Source organism: Alosa pseudoharengus, unplaced genomic scaffold (genome assembly GCF_046254945.1).
Source record: "Alosa pseudoharengus isolate Yale_2024_CS ecotype anadromous, Long Island Sound unplaced genomic scaffold, YU_APseudo_1.1 YU_APseudo_1.1_scf_11, whole genome shotgun sequence".
NCBI classification, from domain to species: Eukaryota; Metazoa; Chordata; class Actinopteri; order Clupeiformes; family Clupeidae; genus Alosa; species Alosa pseudoharengus.
The window spans coordinates 29,329,758-29,347,046 of NW_027468576.1; the positions used below are offsets into that span (position 1 = coordinate 29,329,758).

The 17,289-nt window shown below is 44.9% G+C and overlaps 1 protein-coding gene across 4 annotated transcripts in view; it reads right to left on the bottom strand.

Moving 5' to 3' along the window:
* Positions 1 to 1,241: 1,241 nt before the first annotated feature.
* The window catches only part of sbno2b (strawberry notch homolog 2b), a 74,783-nt gene continuing 58,735 nt past the window's right edge, over positions 1,242 to 17,289 (bottom strand). For 3 of the 4 annotated variants that reach the window (XM_076278757.1, XM_076278759.1, XM_076278760.1), the window contains 21 exons: positions 17,150 to 17,267; positions 16,932 to 17,037; positions 16,644 to 16,797; positions 15,702 to 15,878; positions 14,954 to 15,051; positions 14,771 to 14,853; positions 12,354 to 12,539; positions 12,050 to 12,171; positions 11,760 to 11,891; positions 11,155 to 11,290; positions 9,889 to 10,001; positions 8,985 to 9,056; positions 8,733 to 8,841; positions 8,505 to 8,576; positions 8,127 to 8,270; positions 7,908 to 8,002; positions 7,152 to 7,244; positions 6,561 to 6,692; positions 6,081 to 6,157; positions 5,602 to 5,792; positions 1,242 to 5,265 (listed from right to left, as the gene is read on the bottom strand). In XM_076278757.1, the coding sequence (XP_076134872.1) occupies positions 4,532 to 5,265; positions 5,602 to 5,792; positions 6,081 to 6,157; positions 6,561 to 6,692; positions 7,152 to 7,244; positions 7,908 to 8,002; positions 8,127 to 8,270; positions 8,505 to 8,576; positions 8,733 to 8,841; positions 8,985 to 9,056; positions 9,889 to 10,001; positions 11,155 to 11,290; positions 11,760 to 11,891; positions 12,050 to 12,171; positions 12,354 to 12,539; positions 14,771 to 14,853; positions 14,954 to 15,051; positions 15,702 to 15,878; positions 16,644 to 16,797; positions 16,932 to 17,037; positions 17,150 to 17,267 (3,144 nt within the window). In that variant the 3' untranslated portion in view covers positions 1,242 to 4,531. The remainder of the gene's footprint in view (positions 5,266 to 5,601; positions 5,793 to 6,080; positions 6,158 to 6,560; positions 6,693 to 7,151; positions 7,245 to 7,907; positions 8,003 to 8,126; positions 8,271 to 8,504; positions 8,577 to 8,732; positions 8,842 to 8,984; positions 9,057 to 9,888; positions 10,002 to 11,154; positions 11,291 to 11,759; positions 11,892 to 12,049; positions 12,172 to 12,353; positions 12,540 to 14,770; positions 14,854 to 14,953; positions 15,052 to 15,701; positions 15,879 to 16,643; positions 16,798 to 16,931; positions 17,038 to 17,149; positions 17,268 to 17,289) is intronic. The other variant, XM_076278758.1, reaches the window with a different exon arrangement.

The following is a 17,289-nucleotide window of genomic DNA, read 5'->3' on the forward strand; positions in this document are numbered from 1 at the left end:
TGCCTAGTGCCTAAACGCTAACTCACAATAAACATCTGCTGAACACTCTTTATGAGTTCACTCCAGCTTCGCCTCTATCTCAGAAGTATGTGAAAGAAAGAAACACCTTTGTATCGACAGCAAAGCCAAAGCAAACATTCCTAACTTACTTTAAAAATGGTCTCGAAAGCAGCTGATAAACCGATGAGAGCCGATAAGGTCGTGCTGGTTTCAGATAACTTGTTGATCAGACGAGTCAGACGTAGAAATACAACAGTTGCAGTTTCCTCTCTCCTGCAGATAGTATTCTGCTATTCCCGTAAGGAAGTCCAAGAAGCACCTGGTAGGTGCGGTTGTTCCCGCTGTCAAGGAGTGCTGTTTCTGTGCGGCTCTGTTTGGAGCAACGCGCAAAACTTCACCTGAGGTCAAAAAGTGGGCGGCGCTCTTTATCATGCAATTCAGGTGAGAATGGCATGCAATTCAGGTGAGAATGGCAACGTCAAGGGCCATTTTACACTTCCGGTACGTTTCTTGCGAAACATATTGCGTTTCCACATGTCAGCCTTACACACCTTGTTAGTTATAACATACATTAGGCTATAGTCTATGTCAACAAATTGCGAGAAGCTACACCTCCTCCCAAATAGTGTAGTCTTATGCTTATCATGGTATGTTCTGATGATTACTTTATATTAGGCCTATTCATAGACTAGGCCTACAGTTAATTTTCTCTGTTCGTTGACCCTTTGTTTGTGTTGTTGGTGTAAAATATCCTTATTTGTAAATACCCTTATTTTTACGATTGACTGGGATTATTGGGAAATACACCACGACTTCCTTTGTCTTCTTCATAACCAAGTCTGCCAGACGATGGCGCAAGAGACCAAGTTCAGATAAAACAGCTGAAAACTATGACCTAGTACTGTTACTGTAGCCTAAATCATAACAGCAACAGACAAAGTGTGATGATGACATACAGGTAACAAATTAACAATGAATGACTAAGAAAATGACTAAGAAATCTGTTGTTATCGGTTTTTACAACTCAGTCTTCTTTATGCTGCCAGAGTTCAATTACTATCAAAACATCTAAACATGTTCATTGCTTGGCTATGAGTGAGTAAGTGAGTGAGTGAGTTACACTTGGGAAACACACACCATTAAAGTCTGTGATGTGAGTTATGTGTTACTGTTCTGTTGATACATAATAGGCTGCAATATCATGCACAGCAATTCATTTGCTTCAGAAAAAACAGCAGTCAGACATTGTCAGCAATCTTTTATTTGTTTCTTGACAAAGTTTAGATTGCACCAATTGCAGTATGTTCCTTCTGTTACAAGTAGAAAACAATTTGAAAGAATTAGTCAAAAGGCACAATTTGTACAGTATATACATCAATCTAAATTATAAATATATAGAAAAAAATAAAGGCAAACAGAATGAAAGTGCTGAACACAACTTTACACAAATAATATAATTTGCTCTTGTCATAGATACAATCAGTAGCATGTTTTTTTAGCAATAAATTATCTTTGTATATGATATCTTCATGAATACAAAGGTGGAGAAATAAAGACAAAGACAAAACCTAAGATCCACCAACAAACAGCTGAAGCCCTCATACTAATATGCAGACAGCAGAAACTGAATTATGCCATTCTTAGTGCAAATTTAAATATGACAATATGATTAGTAGCCCATATAATATTATTATTTAAATAAAATAATTATAATTATAATCTGGTTGTTTTGCCTGGTTTCTCCAACTTCTGTCTCTTTTTAACATCTATTTCATCTCAACCAGGTCAACATAAAAATAAATCTACTTAGACTGTAAAGACACTTTGTGTGTTGTCAGTGGTACAGTTAACATACATCATCTGTAGTTATGTGTATTGCAGTATTTGGAGTGTCCAGACCCATTGGAATGTACTGGGAAAAATCATCACTCAATTTTACTTGAAAGGCATTTTGTTTCCAAAATCCTCAGATATAATGTGACTAATGCCACGTAAATACATCCCATCTGATAAAGGGTATTCAATTCTATGGAGACAGAACACATACAACGGGACATGATGGATTAGATCATGTATAAAGGCATGTGTAGAGTGTTCTTATACAGGATAATACATATGATATGTATGTTTATATATGTTAATCTTATGATTTAATATGTCTGGAGTCAGATGTTTAGGGTTTGGCGGATTTAAGTCTTAAGGCAAATTCTTCAAATGGGACATCAAACCAACACAATGATTGCACAAGAAACCTAACTGTGTGCAGATTTGCCTGGAAATATATTTCTGTAAGCACAGTACGGTTCTACAGACGATTTGGTTTCACTGCATGATAAAAACAAGAAGTCAATCAATCAGCCTTCTCACAGAAACAGCATTTGAACAAAGACAAGTTTTAACGTTCAGAATCACAGAGGTGCAGTTTCTACATGTGACTCCAATTAACCAGAAGTAGGTCCCGTTAGGCTAATCAATAAAGCAGGGCCATGTCCACATAACTATGGCACAGAGACTTCAGGCCTTCAGAATCTGTGGAATTGATCAATTATAGTCTACGCTGGAAACAATCCCTCCATGTTCATAACACATATTCATAATTTCCAGTCTGAGACAGACACAGCATACTAAGAGAAGTCCAGCAAGAGAAAAGCACTTGTAAGTATCACCCAATGTGAACAAACAGATATAGATTCGATTCACTTCGGTCACAAGTAGAAAGACAATCTCCCACCTGTACACCACACACATATATGTACAGTATATTAATTCCTGAGTTGGAGAATAGGTCAGATGTAGCCAGAGAAGTCTTTTGTTAAATACTTTGGTATAATTCTGCTAAAGTAAAGACAAATTACACTTAAGCAAGATTTACTTACAAAGAACAGAAGTAGACCCTGAGGTCTGATACAGCAGTGATGAACAGTGCAATATTACACGTAGGCAGGTTAGACTTAAACGATCTTTGTTTCATTTTGAATTCTGGAATCTTCCCTGACAAGTTATACTTTAACTGTAGCCATCCATCAGGATCACAGTTTGAAACGGCAAGCGTGTCCCTTAAATATAAATAAAACAAGCAAATAATTTAACAAAACGAAGCTAGCTCTGTTATCCTTTCAGAGCACATTGCTTTTATCCCCTCACAATGTTTCTACAAAGGTCATGAGTACTAAAAGCACAACATTTGTTCTAAAAAGACACAACGACATATAAAACGACCACAACCCACCACAGTTAGGCGCTTGAGCTGAAATATTTAAGTTTCAGATGTTATTGCTTAAGATTGCTATTGGTTGTCATTCGTTGAAGTTCCCTTGGGGGTTCCCTGGTAGGAGAGCACAGTGCATTACTTGAAAAACAACTCGACCAAGTATGAAAGGTTTCTAAACTGCAGAGAGAAGTTTTAACAACAGCACTCTATTAAATCAATTGCGCTGATGGAATAATTGGTCAATTTTCAAGGGAAAAAAAAAACAAAAACAAAAAAACGGAAGTGCTTCATAACACCCTCAGTCTTCCTGAGAATTTCCCGAGAAGAGGCAATGAGGTGAGCGTCTGACGAATGAGGTGACGCCAGGCCTCAAGGGGAGGCACCCACAGAAGATGAAACTGCTGCAACATCTCAGATGCCTTGGCGCGGTCTGTCTCATGCACTAACTAGAGAGAGGAGAGAGAGGCTTTCGCCCGTCCCCTCCTTTTCATTGGGGTTTTCACTCTTCCTCCCTCATGCTGGGAACCAGGATTTTGCTCAAAACTAGATCAATAAATACTGATGCATTTGTGGTCAAATACAGAATGCACATTAGTCTGAGTGTGTTTAAAAGAGAACATTCCACTATCTCCAAAGGCACTGTGTTAATAGCAGATTGTAACCTCCCTCTCCCACCCTCTTCCCTAATTGTTTTAGGAAAATTCCGTAAAAACTAGTGTGAATAGTGGGTTTCAGGGAGGGAGGGGTGTGTGTCAGGGAGGTGGATGGACAGCTGTGTGGTGAAACCTATTAGAGTATATTTGATCCAAATCCGAACCACTACCCTTGTCAGTTTGATGTTACGGTAAAATATCTCTGTATAACACCTTTGTCTTTCCTGTCCATGGTTTCACACCCTCTCTTCCCTCCTCCCAAGTATCCAGTTAGGGAACACCAAAGAAGGCACATAGAACTTTACACATGTGCCAATACAAATCATTTTCACTATTTACAGACAAACTCAAACAGAAACTCGACTCAAATCCGGAAGGCTGAGTAGCCCTAAGCTGAGCTAAAGCTACAATGTTTTGAGTGTTTATGTTCTGAGAACATGCTGTTGCTAAGAGACATCCTACCGCGGTTGGCCCTGGTTCGTGTGAATGTGAGCCAGGTGTTGTTGAGTGTGGTTAGGTGTGGCAAGCTTTGCTCAGGCACGGCCTAGACGGTGAGCCCTAAGGGGATAGAGGATGGGCTGGGCTGGGCTGGGCTGGGCAGTGGGGTCCAGAGTTGGGGCCTGGTGGCAGTGGTGGGGGTGGGGATGGCAAGAACTGGGACGGTTGGTTAAGAGGAGTCCCTGCCCTGCAGAGGGAACTTGATGACGGACTGCCTGTCCAAGGTGCTATTCTGGAACATGGTGTTGAGAACCTCACGGAAGTCAATGTGGACGTCGCTGTTGCACGGAGTGGTGGGCATAGTCAACAAGGGCATCTCGGAGAACATCGGCGAGGAAGACGTCGAGGTGGCAACTGTGCTCACGGCCTGGGACGCAAAGAGCCCTTGGGCTGTTCCGGCGGGGACACAGGACATGGCTGCAGGCGAAGACAACGCAGGTGTCTGTGGCGGGGTGTTGGACAGCGGTGTCAAATCAAACTGTCGGATGCTGTCCATGAACTCCAGAAACTTGTCCTTCTCCTGCTGCTGCTGCTGCGGTGGCTGCGGTTGCTGCCGCGACTCCAGAGACTCCAGGCCGAAGTCCGCGGCTGTGGCCGGGAGGGCGCCCAGACCCAGGGCGACTGTGTCCGGGCCGCCGTCCAGCATGTCTGCCAGCGGGGTCTTGGACAGCGAGGGGAACGCGCCCACCGTGGGCGGCGGGTAGAGGAAGGGGGGAAGGCCGCTCAGCTCGCCGGTGGTGGAGGGGAAGGGCAGCGGGCCGAGGGGGTCGGTGTGCAGCGCTGGTGGCCGCTGGAACTCCTGTGATTGGAGGAGCTCCCGCTCCCGCCGCCGCCTCACCTCGCTGTCCATCTGCTGCAGCTCGTCACGCACGCGCAACACACACGACTCAGGGATTTTAATGCCTACAGAGCACACACACACATACACACACACATACACACACAGGAAAAGTCAGATATGCAGCATAACAGAATAGGCATGCCAAGAATGAAAAATAAAATGTCTAATAGTTAAAAAAGACCCAGTCTCAACCTCTTTCCTCACACCACAACAACAGTGGTCCGCAGGTTACTTTTTGGTCAGAAAAGTGGTCTCTGGGTCAAAGTCAGTTGAAAAACCCTGGTGTTTTTTTACATCACTTTCAGACCAGATGTCATGTCAGATTGACTAGGGTTACCAGGGTTTGCAGTCCAGTGAGGCTGCTATTGTAGGGCCATCGGTGCATTTAGGTCACTCACCCACTTGCTTTTGGAGCTGTTTGGTCTTGAGTCGGACGATCTGCAGGATGCTGGAGCCGGTGAGGTCAGCCACTGTGTCTGCAACGCGTTTCCACACGCGCAGCAGTGCGCCGCACAGCATGTGGTACTGACGCAGACGCATGCCCTGTATGCACTCCTGTCCCTCCTCCACTTTCTTACACTTCCCATTCCTGATCATCATCATCACACACACACACACACACACACACACACACACACACACACACACACACACACACACACAAACATTTAGACATTCGGGTGTAAATATGTATACAAATATTCTGAATACACAAATACAACAATACACAAAGATTTTTTTTTTTCTGAGATTCTGGTCTTAACTCTCTGATGTGTCTGTTCTGGGGGAATATCTGAGTTTCCTTGACAGTAAAGCTAACCCACGGCCACATCACTCTATTGTCTTTTGTATTTCTACTGGAGCCGGTTCCACTCACCAGTTGGCATGGCTGCATTTACTGAAGGAGAACTGGTACTGTTTCTCCCAGATGTCCTTTGCTTCCTCCGGAGTGACCTGGGAGATAAATATTATGTTACAGGAACATCCTTTTACATTAACACATGATCATCTTTCAATATTTAACTCATACAGTTTTTATAAGTTTACAAATCATGTTTCATGGTATTACAATTTCAACCCAGTAGGGGGCAGCATGAGAATGTAAATAGAAAGCAATGCAAATGTAACGTCCTCAGTGCAATATTCAGATCAATCTCAATAAACTAGCGATGAAAATATTCTGACCCTGTGTCTGTGGGCTGATGAACACATACCAACATACATCTGTATCTGTAATCTGCATCTGCATGTGTGTGTGTGAGTGTGTGTGTGTGTGTGTGTGTGTGTGTGTGTGTGTGTGTGTGTGTGTGTGTGTGTGTGTGTGTGTGTGTGTGTGTGTGTGTAGAGGGGCTCTCACCTTTCGGTAGCGTTTCCCCATATTGTCCAGACTCTCGGGCTGGGCCTGCTTGCCTATGTTGGGCTTGTGGATGATGAGGTTGTGGCCTCGACCCTGCTCTGCCAGCAGCACACAAGGCTGAGTGCCTCTCAGCTTTGGGTCAGAACACACACACACACACACACACACACACTTAGAATCTCAACCTCTCAACAACTCAACAACTATTCCTGCATATAACACAGTTGCATTGTACTATAAAGTTATACGAATCAGGTTAACAATTCTAAAAAATCATAAAATATACCCTCCATGCACTTTACATTTCACACAGGTATTTACTTTTATTTCTGCATAAATGTCTGGGGATCTTATTGTAGGCCTGATTCCCCAAAAGAATAATGCATTTCCTCATTGGTGTTCTGCTTTGCATTACAAATTTGATCAGACAATGTACAAACACTGGCAGTTAATTGATACACCTGTTCCAAAACACCCGTCTAGGGGGATGAAGAATGTTCTGAAGGGATGGTGGTAAACGATCTTTCAGGTCTGACCTTGTGGATAGTCAGCCTGGGCACTTAGTGTTTGGCTCTGGGGTGGGCGGCTCACCTTGTGAGAGAGGTAGAAGCCCACGTCTGGGCCGCTCAAGCTTTGGGACTTGGCCAAGGCCTCTTCCCATGGCATGCCTCGGTCCACAGTGATCTGGGGTGGAGAGGAGTGATAGGAGAATAAACCATGTGAGTCCCAGTCCCAACTTAGTACACAGCTAATACACACACACACACACACACACACACACACACACACACACAAAACACTCGCGCGCACACACACACACACACACACACACACACACACACACACACACACACAAAACACTCGCACACTCGCAACATGCACCTTATATTCACATATTCACAATGCAAAAGATAACTGCAGTTCGACACTTCAGTTATTTTTTGAAGGGGATTAGGTCAGGGTTCAGTTTGGGTGGACACAACACTTACACTTGCTCTCTGCCATAAAGAAGAAATACACACCCACGAACAACCCACAACGAGACACACACACACGACAAAGGCAAAGCAAACAACCACAAACCCCAACAGATAACATGTGGAACAACAGCTCCTGAGTGGTTTCTGGCTGTTTTAGGGTCAGCTGCCAGTAAAAATAAGTACCTCTTTTTCTTGTCACTATAATAGATCTTATCATAAAGCTCCTTTATCCTCAGGGTGAAGGGTCACCTTGTTATACTGATAAAACACATAACAGTCTCTCTTCCTGTTACCGCATGCATGCTGCTGAGCAATGGAGACATGGAGACATGACATTATAGAACCAGGTTAAACCACGTGATCGTACCTTATACAGTACGACTTGGCCATCGTGTGGGTTCCCCACGGTCAAAAACTCTTCTTGCTTCTCCTCGTAGATCTCATCATTGCCTGGGGCCAGATCTGGACAGAATACGAAAGGACATTAAAACCCACCTCAGACACCTGGACAGACAGCTAGAGAAGGCTCACGTTTACGCCAAAGGGAAGCTCGGAGAAGCGCTGACAGCTAGAAGTCGTCTCTTACCCAGGATCCCCATGTCATATTTGCCCTCCTTCTTGTCTTTCTCTATCAGGTAGTCGAAGTTGTCAGTGAAGTACTGGAACAGGGAGTTCTGCTTGTGCACCTCCAGACCCAAGATACGATTCAGGAACTTGGTGATAGTGCAGTCTGAAAGGCCCAACAGGAACGTGAATCAGACAATCGGGTGCAGAACCAACAGACAAGGCAGCTACACAGCCTTCAGATTAGCTGACGGGCACCAAAGCTATCACACAGATATTAGAAAAATTAAAACTTCCCCAACAAATATTTACACATCCAATGTTTATTTATGCAAACTGTAGTGCACAGGCCTGTGTGCAGCGTTAGGGAAAGGGCTGTGGTTAGCAGCGGGGAGTTCACCTTTCTCAGTGCTGAGGCCGAAGCGTGAGTCCCGGCTGAAGATGCCCACGTTTATCATCCCTTGCTTCATGTCTGGAATTGACAGAGAAATCAATTGATTGTAATTGAATTAAGGCATGTATTTCATTGCCATTTAATGCCCACACACACACATACACACACACACACACACGCACACATACAAGCACATACATACAAGCACATACATACACAGACACAAGCACTTACCACTGAAGAACATAGAGTCGCCACCAGGGTAGTCTTTGGGAGGGGGCACTTTGCTCTCAATGTATCCCAGGATGGCTTTGGTGATCTTATCTAGAGCCTTGGTGCCATACTGGTAGAGAGAGAACAGTAAACAGATGCTTTCACTGAGGGCAGCCCGCACACAATCAAGTCAAAAAATCGCCTCACAAATAAGACTGAGCGGCTTCCTCTGCCGAAAGTGAAACTCTTTGCAAGATAAGCATGGTGACCTACTTTGTTTTCGAAGTTGTACTTGCTCAAATCTCGGGACTCTGTGGCTCTCCTGTCTCCGTGGGTCAAAGCGCCCTGCAGAGAGATAAAACAAAGAAAGGGAAAGGGGGGGGGGGGGGGAAGACAACTTCAGTTCCTGAGCTTCCAAGAACATAAAAGATACAGATATGGCGCTTAGGATAAAACTCTGACAAAAGCCTTCAAAAGCCCTTCCAGGGGATTACAGACATTTTGCCAAGGCCTCAAAGCAGGCGACAGATCACGCACTCATGCGTGAAACACCTCTTGACTTTTAATGGCGGAAGTTTGACATTGTCACAAAAAAACCTGAAGTGTTCTCTTTCCTCCCGAGGTGGAAAGGAAAATTAATTCATTTGCACAGAGAGGGCTTTGTTCGTACGCTTTGTTGTCATGGAACTGATATAAACCGTATTGGGAGAAAGCTAAGCAGCACAGAGAGCAGTGACTCATCAGAAAGGCATTGGGAACACACAGACTCCACAGCAGTGAAGGAGGAGGAACACTGCAGTGCGCTCGCGTCACTGTTTTGAGGAGCTCTATCCTCTCGGTTCCCTAAGTCAATGTTTTCCAGAACATTCTTGCCACATTGGCTATGACTGATTACATAAGCAGAATGAAAACACACAATATACTTGCATGGACTTGCATGTTCATTTTAGAGTCTAACTGATGTGCTGTTGCATTTGTGGGCAAGTTCAGTTTAGAGTCTAACTGATGTGTTACATTTGTGGGCAAGTTCAGTGTTTTTTTTTTTAAACAGTTGGATCTTGATCAGTGATAATCCAGGCCTTGACACCAGAATCACTCTAACCTCTGGCCTAGATGCAGAAGACAGGATCAGGAGTGGGCATGGGGGTGGGGGGGGGCAGTTCTGGCTGAAACTCACCAGACTCTCCAAGCGTTTGGCCACAATGGAAGCGAAGCGCCGCTCTCCGGCCAGCTCCGAGATGAGGAAGATGTACTCGGGTGCCGTGATCTGGTTGGACCGGTGCGTGCGGCCTGTGGGGAGACAGAGAGGGAGGAAGGGGGAAGTGAGACAGGAGGCGGTGGCGCTGGCGGGAAGTCGACCGCACACCGGTTGGCCCAGTTCTGCTTTGGCAACCCTCTCAATGGGATAATTGTGACATAAGCGGCCTGGCCTGGCCTCGCTGACAGTGTGAGATGTGCACTCTCCAATTAACGCGCGGTGTGTTTGGGTTTGAAAAACCACACAGAGTGCTTATCTCACTGCAGATCAGAAGAAAAAAAATGGCCCTCGGCTGTTTGTTTGACTTTGGTTTCCTGAAGTTCACTTGGTGCAAGTTTTTGCAAGTGTGTCTGAGTTCTACACCATCTGCCTCGCAATCAGAGGAAGTCATGTGTAGAGTCACAGGCAAACAAAAAAAAGCATCACACCTCTAAATAATTACACCTTCTTTTCGGGAAACAATTGAAAAAAAAACAAACAAACATATCGGCCACAACAAGAAGAGGACGGGGTTACTTTATTTTAATACTTTTTTCTGTCAAGAGATGATTCAAAATCACTGACAATGGAATACAATTGATGGTAATAAATTCAAAATACAAAAACAGACATGAACTCCTGAAAGCCAGAAGCAAGAGAAGAAGAGAAAATAAATAAAAAAAATAAAAGCACATGGCTCCACCGAGTGCAAAATCTTTCACCATGCAGTGATATACAGATGTGTATGTGTGTATAGGTGAAGATACAAAACAATACATCATGTAATTTCGTTATCAGACCATCTTCACACCTCCTGTGTTTCCAGTCCCCAGTGACCTTAGCATGACCCTGATCTGGTGTCAGTCTGAGAAGTGAGACTCTTGTTGTATCAGCGATAGCGGGGATACGTCACTTCTGTTGATGTGTCTCCAGTGCAATTAAAACTCTACTAAACACGCATCTCGTCGGTTATTGGTTGAAACACTTTATTTTGCCAACCCTTGTTGGTAGCAATTGTTTTTGTGTACAGATCTCGGAGCCTAGGCTGCCTACAGAGATGTGTTTTTTTGACAGCCTGCTTATGGGGCAGGCAGCTAGCGGATCGTTAGGAAATCATAGATGAATGTGATCATTTATGTTTGGGCCTTTTTTAGGCCTGAGATCGCTGATACAACCTTTAAAGGGGCCTTCGTTCGCTCCACTCACCAAACTGCTGGATGGCACGGTCTGCGCTCCAGGGCAGCTCCAGGGTCATGTGCACCCTCCGGCACTGGTTCTTCACTCGCTTGTCTGCCTGCAGGGAGATTCCCGAGCTGGCCGCTTCCGAGATGATGGCCACCAACTGAGAGAGAGAGAGGGGGGGGGGGGGAGAAGAATGAGGCACAAAAAGATAGGCCAAGAGAGATGAAGTCTTCTCATTAAGCGCACAGATGAGCTCATTATACATGTAGTTAAAGTTTTTCTCCAACAGGCCTAATTGCTTTGAAGCCACTGGTCATGGACAGTCGAGCCAATAAAGCCCACTCCAATTGAATGGAACTGACTGAGAGCTAGAGTACGTGCGAAAGAGAGAGAGAGAGAGAGAGAGAGATAATGAGAAAGAGAGAATGAAAGAGAGAAAGAGAGAAACTAACAGAGACAGGCAGCATCCTCCTGCCTCATTAACCCCAGGCTAATGGAACTCATCAGGGACAAGGGTGGCTTAACGGAGATTGCTGAGATTATCACAAGCTCATTCCTGTGTGTGTGTGTGAGTGTGTGTGTGTGTGTGTGTGTGTGTGTGTGTGTGTGTGTGTGATTCTGCCTCTTACCTTCTCCCCGCTCATGAAGCGGTCCTTCTCCTTAATGTTGATCTGGTCGATGGTGTAGCTTTGCTCGGCACGCGACTCGTAGGCGACAGTCCCATCTGTCCGCCGAACCACCCGACCCTTCCGCCCGGTCATCTGCAGACATGGAGAGGCAGCGAAAGTGTTACACACACAAACAAACGCATTCGCACATTCATTCATATATTGACACACCCAAACACTCCTCACAGACATGACCTAGATTCCATATATCTGAGAGTACGCTGCAATTGCACGTGAGCTGCATTAACTACCTCAGATACTTTCTCTGGTCCTCCAAATTTGTCTATGAGCTCATCTAGTGTGTTCAGAGGTAGTTCTTTTCCCAGTTCTGAGATCTTGGTCAGTAGGCTTTGCTTCATTTTTTCTATTTCTGCTTTGGAAACAAACAAACAAAAAAAGACAATTAAAGACACCACTGAAAAACGGCCAGGCTTACATTATTAGTCAGCTTTCCTACGACACACTACGGCTATGACAAAGCAACATCCTCAAACGTCTGAATTTGCAGTTAACGCATTTTCCTGGAGCCTTCGCTTGCTTGAGCGTCAAACGCACCGGTGTGACTGTTGGTCTGGTGGACGAAGATGACATCATCGTTGTTGTCCTGCAGCGAGTCGGGCGAGGAGTTGGAGTCGCTGTCCATGGCTTCTGTGTCGCTACTACTGTCGTCGCTGATGCTGATGACCCCGGCGAACTCTTGCGCCTGCCGTGAGCACTTGGGCTGACGTCCCCGGGGCTTTCCTGAGAGACACACACACACACACACACATAAGTCAATCAAAATAGGCAAAAGGTGACAGCTTTGCATTCAGGCAATGAAATAACAGCAAGTTCTGTTTTCTAACGTGATCTATAGGTTCCATTCACATTCTTGAACTCCGATGATTTTAATGTCACATTTCTATGTTTAGGCTTGTCTAGGCCTGGCTCCTCCTGACCTTATCAAAGTGTCCTTGAGCAAGACACTGAACCCCAAACCACTCCCGATGTACAGATAGGTGCCTTGCGTGCCCAAGTGTGTGAATGTGTATGAATGGGTGAATGTGTAAACCACTTCAAGGGCCCTATTTTAATGGTCTAAAACGGAAGTGTCTTTGCGCAAAACGCAATTCACTTTGTGGGCGGATCTCGGGCGGGATACCGGCGGGATATTTGACTGTTGCGCCCGACGCAAATCTAAAATGGGGTTGTCTGAAGTAGCTACATTAATCATGGGTGTGGTTTGGGCGTAACGTGCAATAAACCAATCAGAGCGTCATCTCACATTCCCTTTAACAACAGGCACGCTTGTTCCATAGCTGATTGCTATTATGGTGGCGTATTTGCCAGGCGCAGCCAGGAGTTCACAGCGCTATAATCACTGTTCAGTTGGGAACAGTTAGCTATTGATTTTTCATCTTGACCAAATGTAATACAGAATTGTCACAAAGACATACTTTCCGATGTTTTGGGATCATTCTCACTGAATCACGAGGTTATGAATGCATGGTGATATATTTGCAATGTACAATGTAATCTAACATTAGCTCTCTATAGACAATGCATATCTTCTGTCAGTTAATCTCTTCTCTCCCGTGCAGCCGCTGGGGCATTAGGGTTAAATGGCATCGGCATGCAGTTCAACATCACGTCTCCTTAAGTCCTCTAACATTTCCTAATTTATGTCATCAACACATCAGTGATTCGTGAAAATGTGTAGGCTACGCTAGATTTATGCCTATTTTTTCACATGGACACCACACTGATTTCCCTCGAGTGGTAAAATTTTTCTTTGAAATTATGTATGGTTTACAGAAATGGGAACTACATTGTATAGATGAGAGGAGCTAAGTGTGCGTTGCGCAGCACAGCCGGCCAAGCAAGGGCTTCGTTTAAGTTGACCTAACTTTCAACTCTGCACAGTATCCCATTAACTGCGTGACAGTAGACTATTTACAATATTTTCTGTAAAGCAGAGTTTGTAAACACGTTATCATCAACTTAATTTACGCACAACATTTATTTGAGCAGGAGAGAGAATAACAATGAATGGATGCAGCAACTACAGAAATTGTAACCATACTTGCTGCTTTCTTGTACTATCTGTTGCTGGTTAACAGCACATGAAAAGCTGATTTAAGCTAATTCACTAACTCAAGACTTCAAGGCCATCATGGATATAAAACGTTTTTTGAAAATAACGAAAGGATGGAGGGAACATAGCAAAGCTTGGAGTTATTTCAGATGGGCTACAACAAGGTAGGCAAAATTATGGTGCTTAAAACCTTACACAACGGTAAATTGGAACAAAACTAAAAGTAACTTTAGCCTTTATAGGGCTGTAAAGTTGTCCAGATTAATAGGTCATAATTAGGCGTTGTTGTAAAGATATTGCATATAGATGTTGTACTATATAGGCTACTAAATATTTAGGTCACCAATGCACGAACAAAACCAGGAAATGGACAAATATTATCAAGGCTTTGAATGTTTCCGTCTGTGCACGGGGGTGTCTGTAGATTGGTGTGCAACGCATTCATTCATGCAGGCCTGTGGTCATGCATGCGCCCTTAAAATAGCATCTGCATTTTCGCCACAGACTTTAGACCAGGGAGTTCCTGGTCTGTGGCGGAATTGTTTTCTGAAACTGCAAAATATCAACAGTGAACGTTTGCGCCGGAACACGCCCCGTCTTTTCGCTGAACCGCCCCCATGGGCGCAATCGAATTCCCTAATTTACAGGCATGTACCTGTGGAGGGAAAATTCCAATATGCGCTGACTGCAAAATAGGAAAGACAAACGCGCGAGTATACAAAGTCAATTGCGCCGGGACGGAAGATAGAGCCCCAAGTGTCTTAGAGGAGTATAAAGGTGCTATACTGTATAAATGTATTCCATTTACTATTGACCATATGTTTTCACAACACAACAACAACAATAATTGTAATATATGAATCATTCAAATGGTGGTATGGCATTATATCCAGCTTACGTTTTCTCTTGTTTCCTGCCCCTTTTTCCCTCCTCTGCTTCTCTGAGGGAAAATGCTTCTGAACCAGAGACTGGAAGACACCCCTGAGAAGATAAACAGCCCATCATGAGCCAAGGATGGCATACACACACAATGCTCCACGCAACCACCATCAATATACTCCACATGAAACATGGCACTCACTCAGCAGCAGACACAAATCTGTCCAGGTGTCCATCATTCTCGTCCAGTACTTCCCGCGTGCGAGCCTCCCCTGTGGACTGCAGCCCGATCACCACACACTACACACAGGCAGAGAGAGAGAGAGAGAGAGAGAGAGAGAGAGACAGAGAGAGAGAGAGAGAGAGGAGAGAGAGAGATACAGAGAGAACATAAGAGCACGCGTCAGCTGAAAGCACCGCTACCCTGGTCAGTCAGACAGACGTGGCTAGACCTGCTCCAGCTGCTCAGAGCCATGTCTGCGGTCAGCACAGATGAAAGAGGCTCAGTGTCAGGCGGCTGCTGGAGGGCCTCTGCTGCCCTGGGCCTGACGTGATGGGTCTGGACTGGGGGAGTAAAACTTTAATCCTGCTCTGACTCCCCACACGCTCCTGCTCAGCTCATTAGTTCTACCCCCTGGTTCAATAATTGGGCTCATTAGTAAACTCAGTGTTCAGCTGTTCAGGGCTGACTACTGGGGAGGGCATTTATACTCCATTTAGACTTGGCTATCCATATCCCTCACAAAATGCATCGTTTCAGGCTACATACTGAAGTAAAACCCTAAAACGAAACTTTTTGTATGGGTTTAGCTCTATGACTGCTGGGGTTCTTTTGTGTCTCAATAACTCATCTCCTCATATTACCCTCAGGAGGTTGTCTGCTTCAACAGCTGAAATGTCACTGAGCTCCCCTGAAGGGGGGGGGGGGGGGAGGGTTAGGGGTGGCTCACCTTGCCAGCGTCCAACTCCTTCTTAGCCAGCTCCACAAGGCGTCGCACCTTGGCGGCGATGCAGAGGTATTTGAAGAAGCGCTGGTGCGACGACCAAAACTGACCCCACAGGGACTTCCTGGAGACCAGGCCCAACAGGTCTGCTGTCTGCGTAAACATGTTCAGCGCCTCTGCCCACTGGAACGGTCAAAACAAGGTCAAAGGTCAAGGTCAAAGATAACAGACCCATTACATACATCATGAGCTCCAGTTGTGAACTGTGAGGCATTCTGGGGCTCTGGTAGAGGAAATTGAGAACATAATAGATTATAATGGCTTAACTCTACACAGCAGCTGATGAAACAGGACATCAGTTGAGCTATTCCATGACAGTTTTACTTCCTTTAACTTCTCTGGATGCAAATGCGCGTGAGACTATTTAAATTAAAATTATGTGTAATACATTGTTTTTCAACCACTGTGCCGGGGCACACTAGTGTGCCGTGAGAGATCATCAGGTGTGCCGCAGAAAATTACCCAAATGTCACTCACTGGTCCAGAAAAGCAACTGTTGCATTGAAGAATTTATAACCACATGCTCTCAGTCCCATTGATTGTATGATTGCACTATTTGTGGTATGCAGGCATTGTACAATGGGGGCCCCATATCCAGTATTCACAGAATCATCACATATCCAGTTCATAACAACAAATAAATTAGATATAGTCACCTACAAATGAAACAGAGGGCGCTTGTTTTATTGAGCAGGTCTTGCATAGAAGCCATAATATAGCCATATCTGTGTATTATTTGAAGTTTTAGGCTATGGTATGTTTATTTTTTCTTCACACAGGATGTTAGTGTGCCGTGGGACATTTTAAGTGTCAAAAGTGTGCCGTGGCACAAAAAAGGTGGAAAAACACTGGTGTAATAGATAAAGAGATATGTTTGGTCTCACGCACCAGTTTGGCGGCCTTGTTGTAGACCAGCTTGAAGTCCTCGTCCAGGCCAATCTCCTCGATGCGGAATGACACTCCAGAGAAGCTGAGCTGCCGTGCAATGTACATTCCGCTGACCTTCATGTCCATGGCAACAATCTCCATGGCGCCCACGCCCCTGTTCAGGAATTCAAATAAACCCAAACAGTCCCCAATTAATAGACTCATTCTGTGACTGCGGGACACAAGATAATATTGCTTTCTTATATAAACACAACCAATGCGAGCTGCCCCATAAATGACCAAACGGACCTCTTTTCGATGGCGTGAAGGAAGTCATCAAACGTCCGAAACGGGGTCCCATCTCCCCAGATGCCTAACCGACTCATGTAGATCATGTTCTTTGGCTCAGAGGCACCTACGTAGTGCCAAGACAAGGGACAATTTTACTATAGTGTAAGCGTGTGTGTGTTTGTGTGTGTGTGTTAAATTTAACTGAGTGGTGGTGTTAGTGCCTATGCCAGGCTCACCTGTGGCGCTGGCGTATACCACCCTGGCCCGGGGCAGCTTGTTCTGCAGGTCCAGGACCGCCTTGCCCATCTTGGTGGATGTGGCATTCTTCGCCTTGTGGCATTCATCAAACACAATCTATACACAGCTGTGGTCAAGG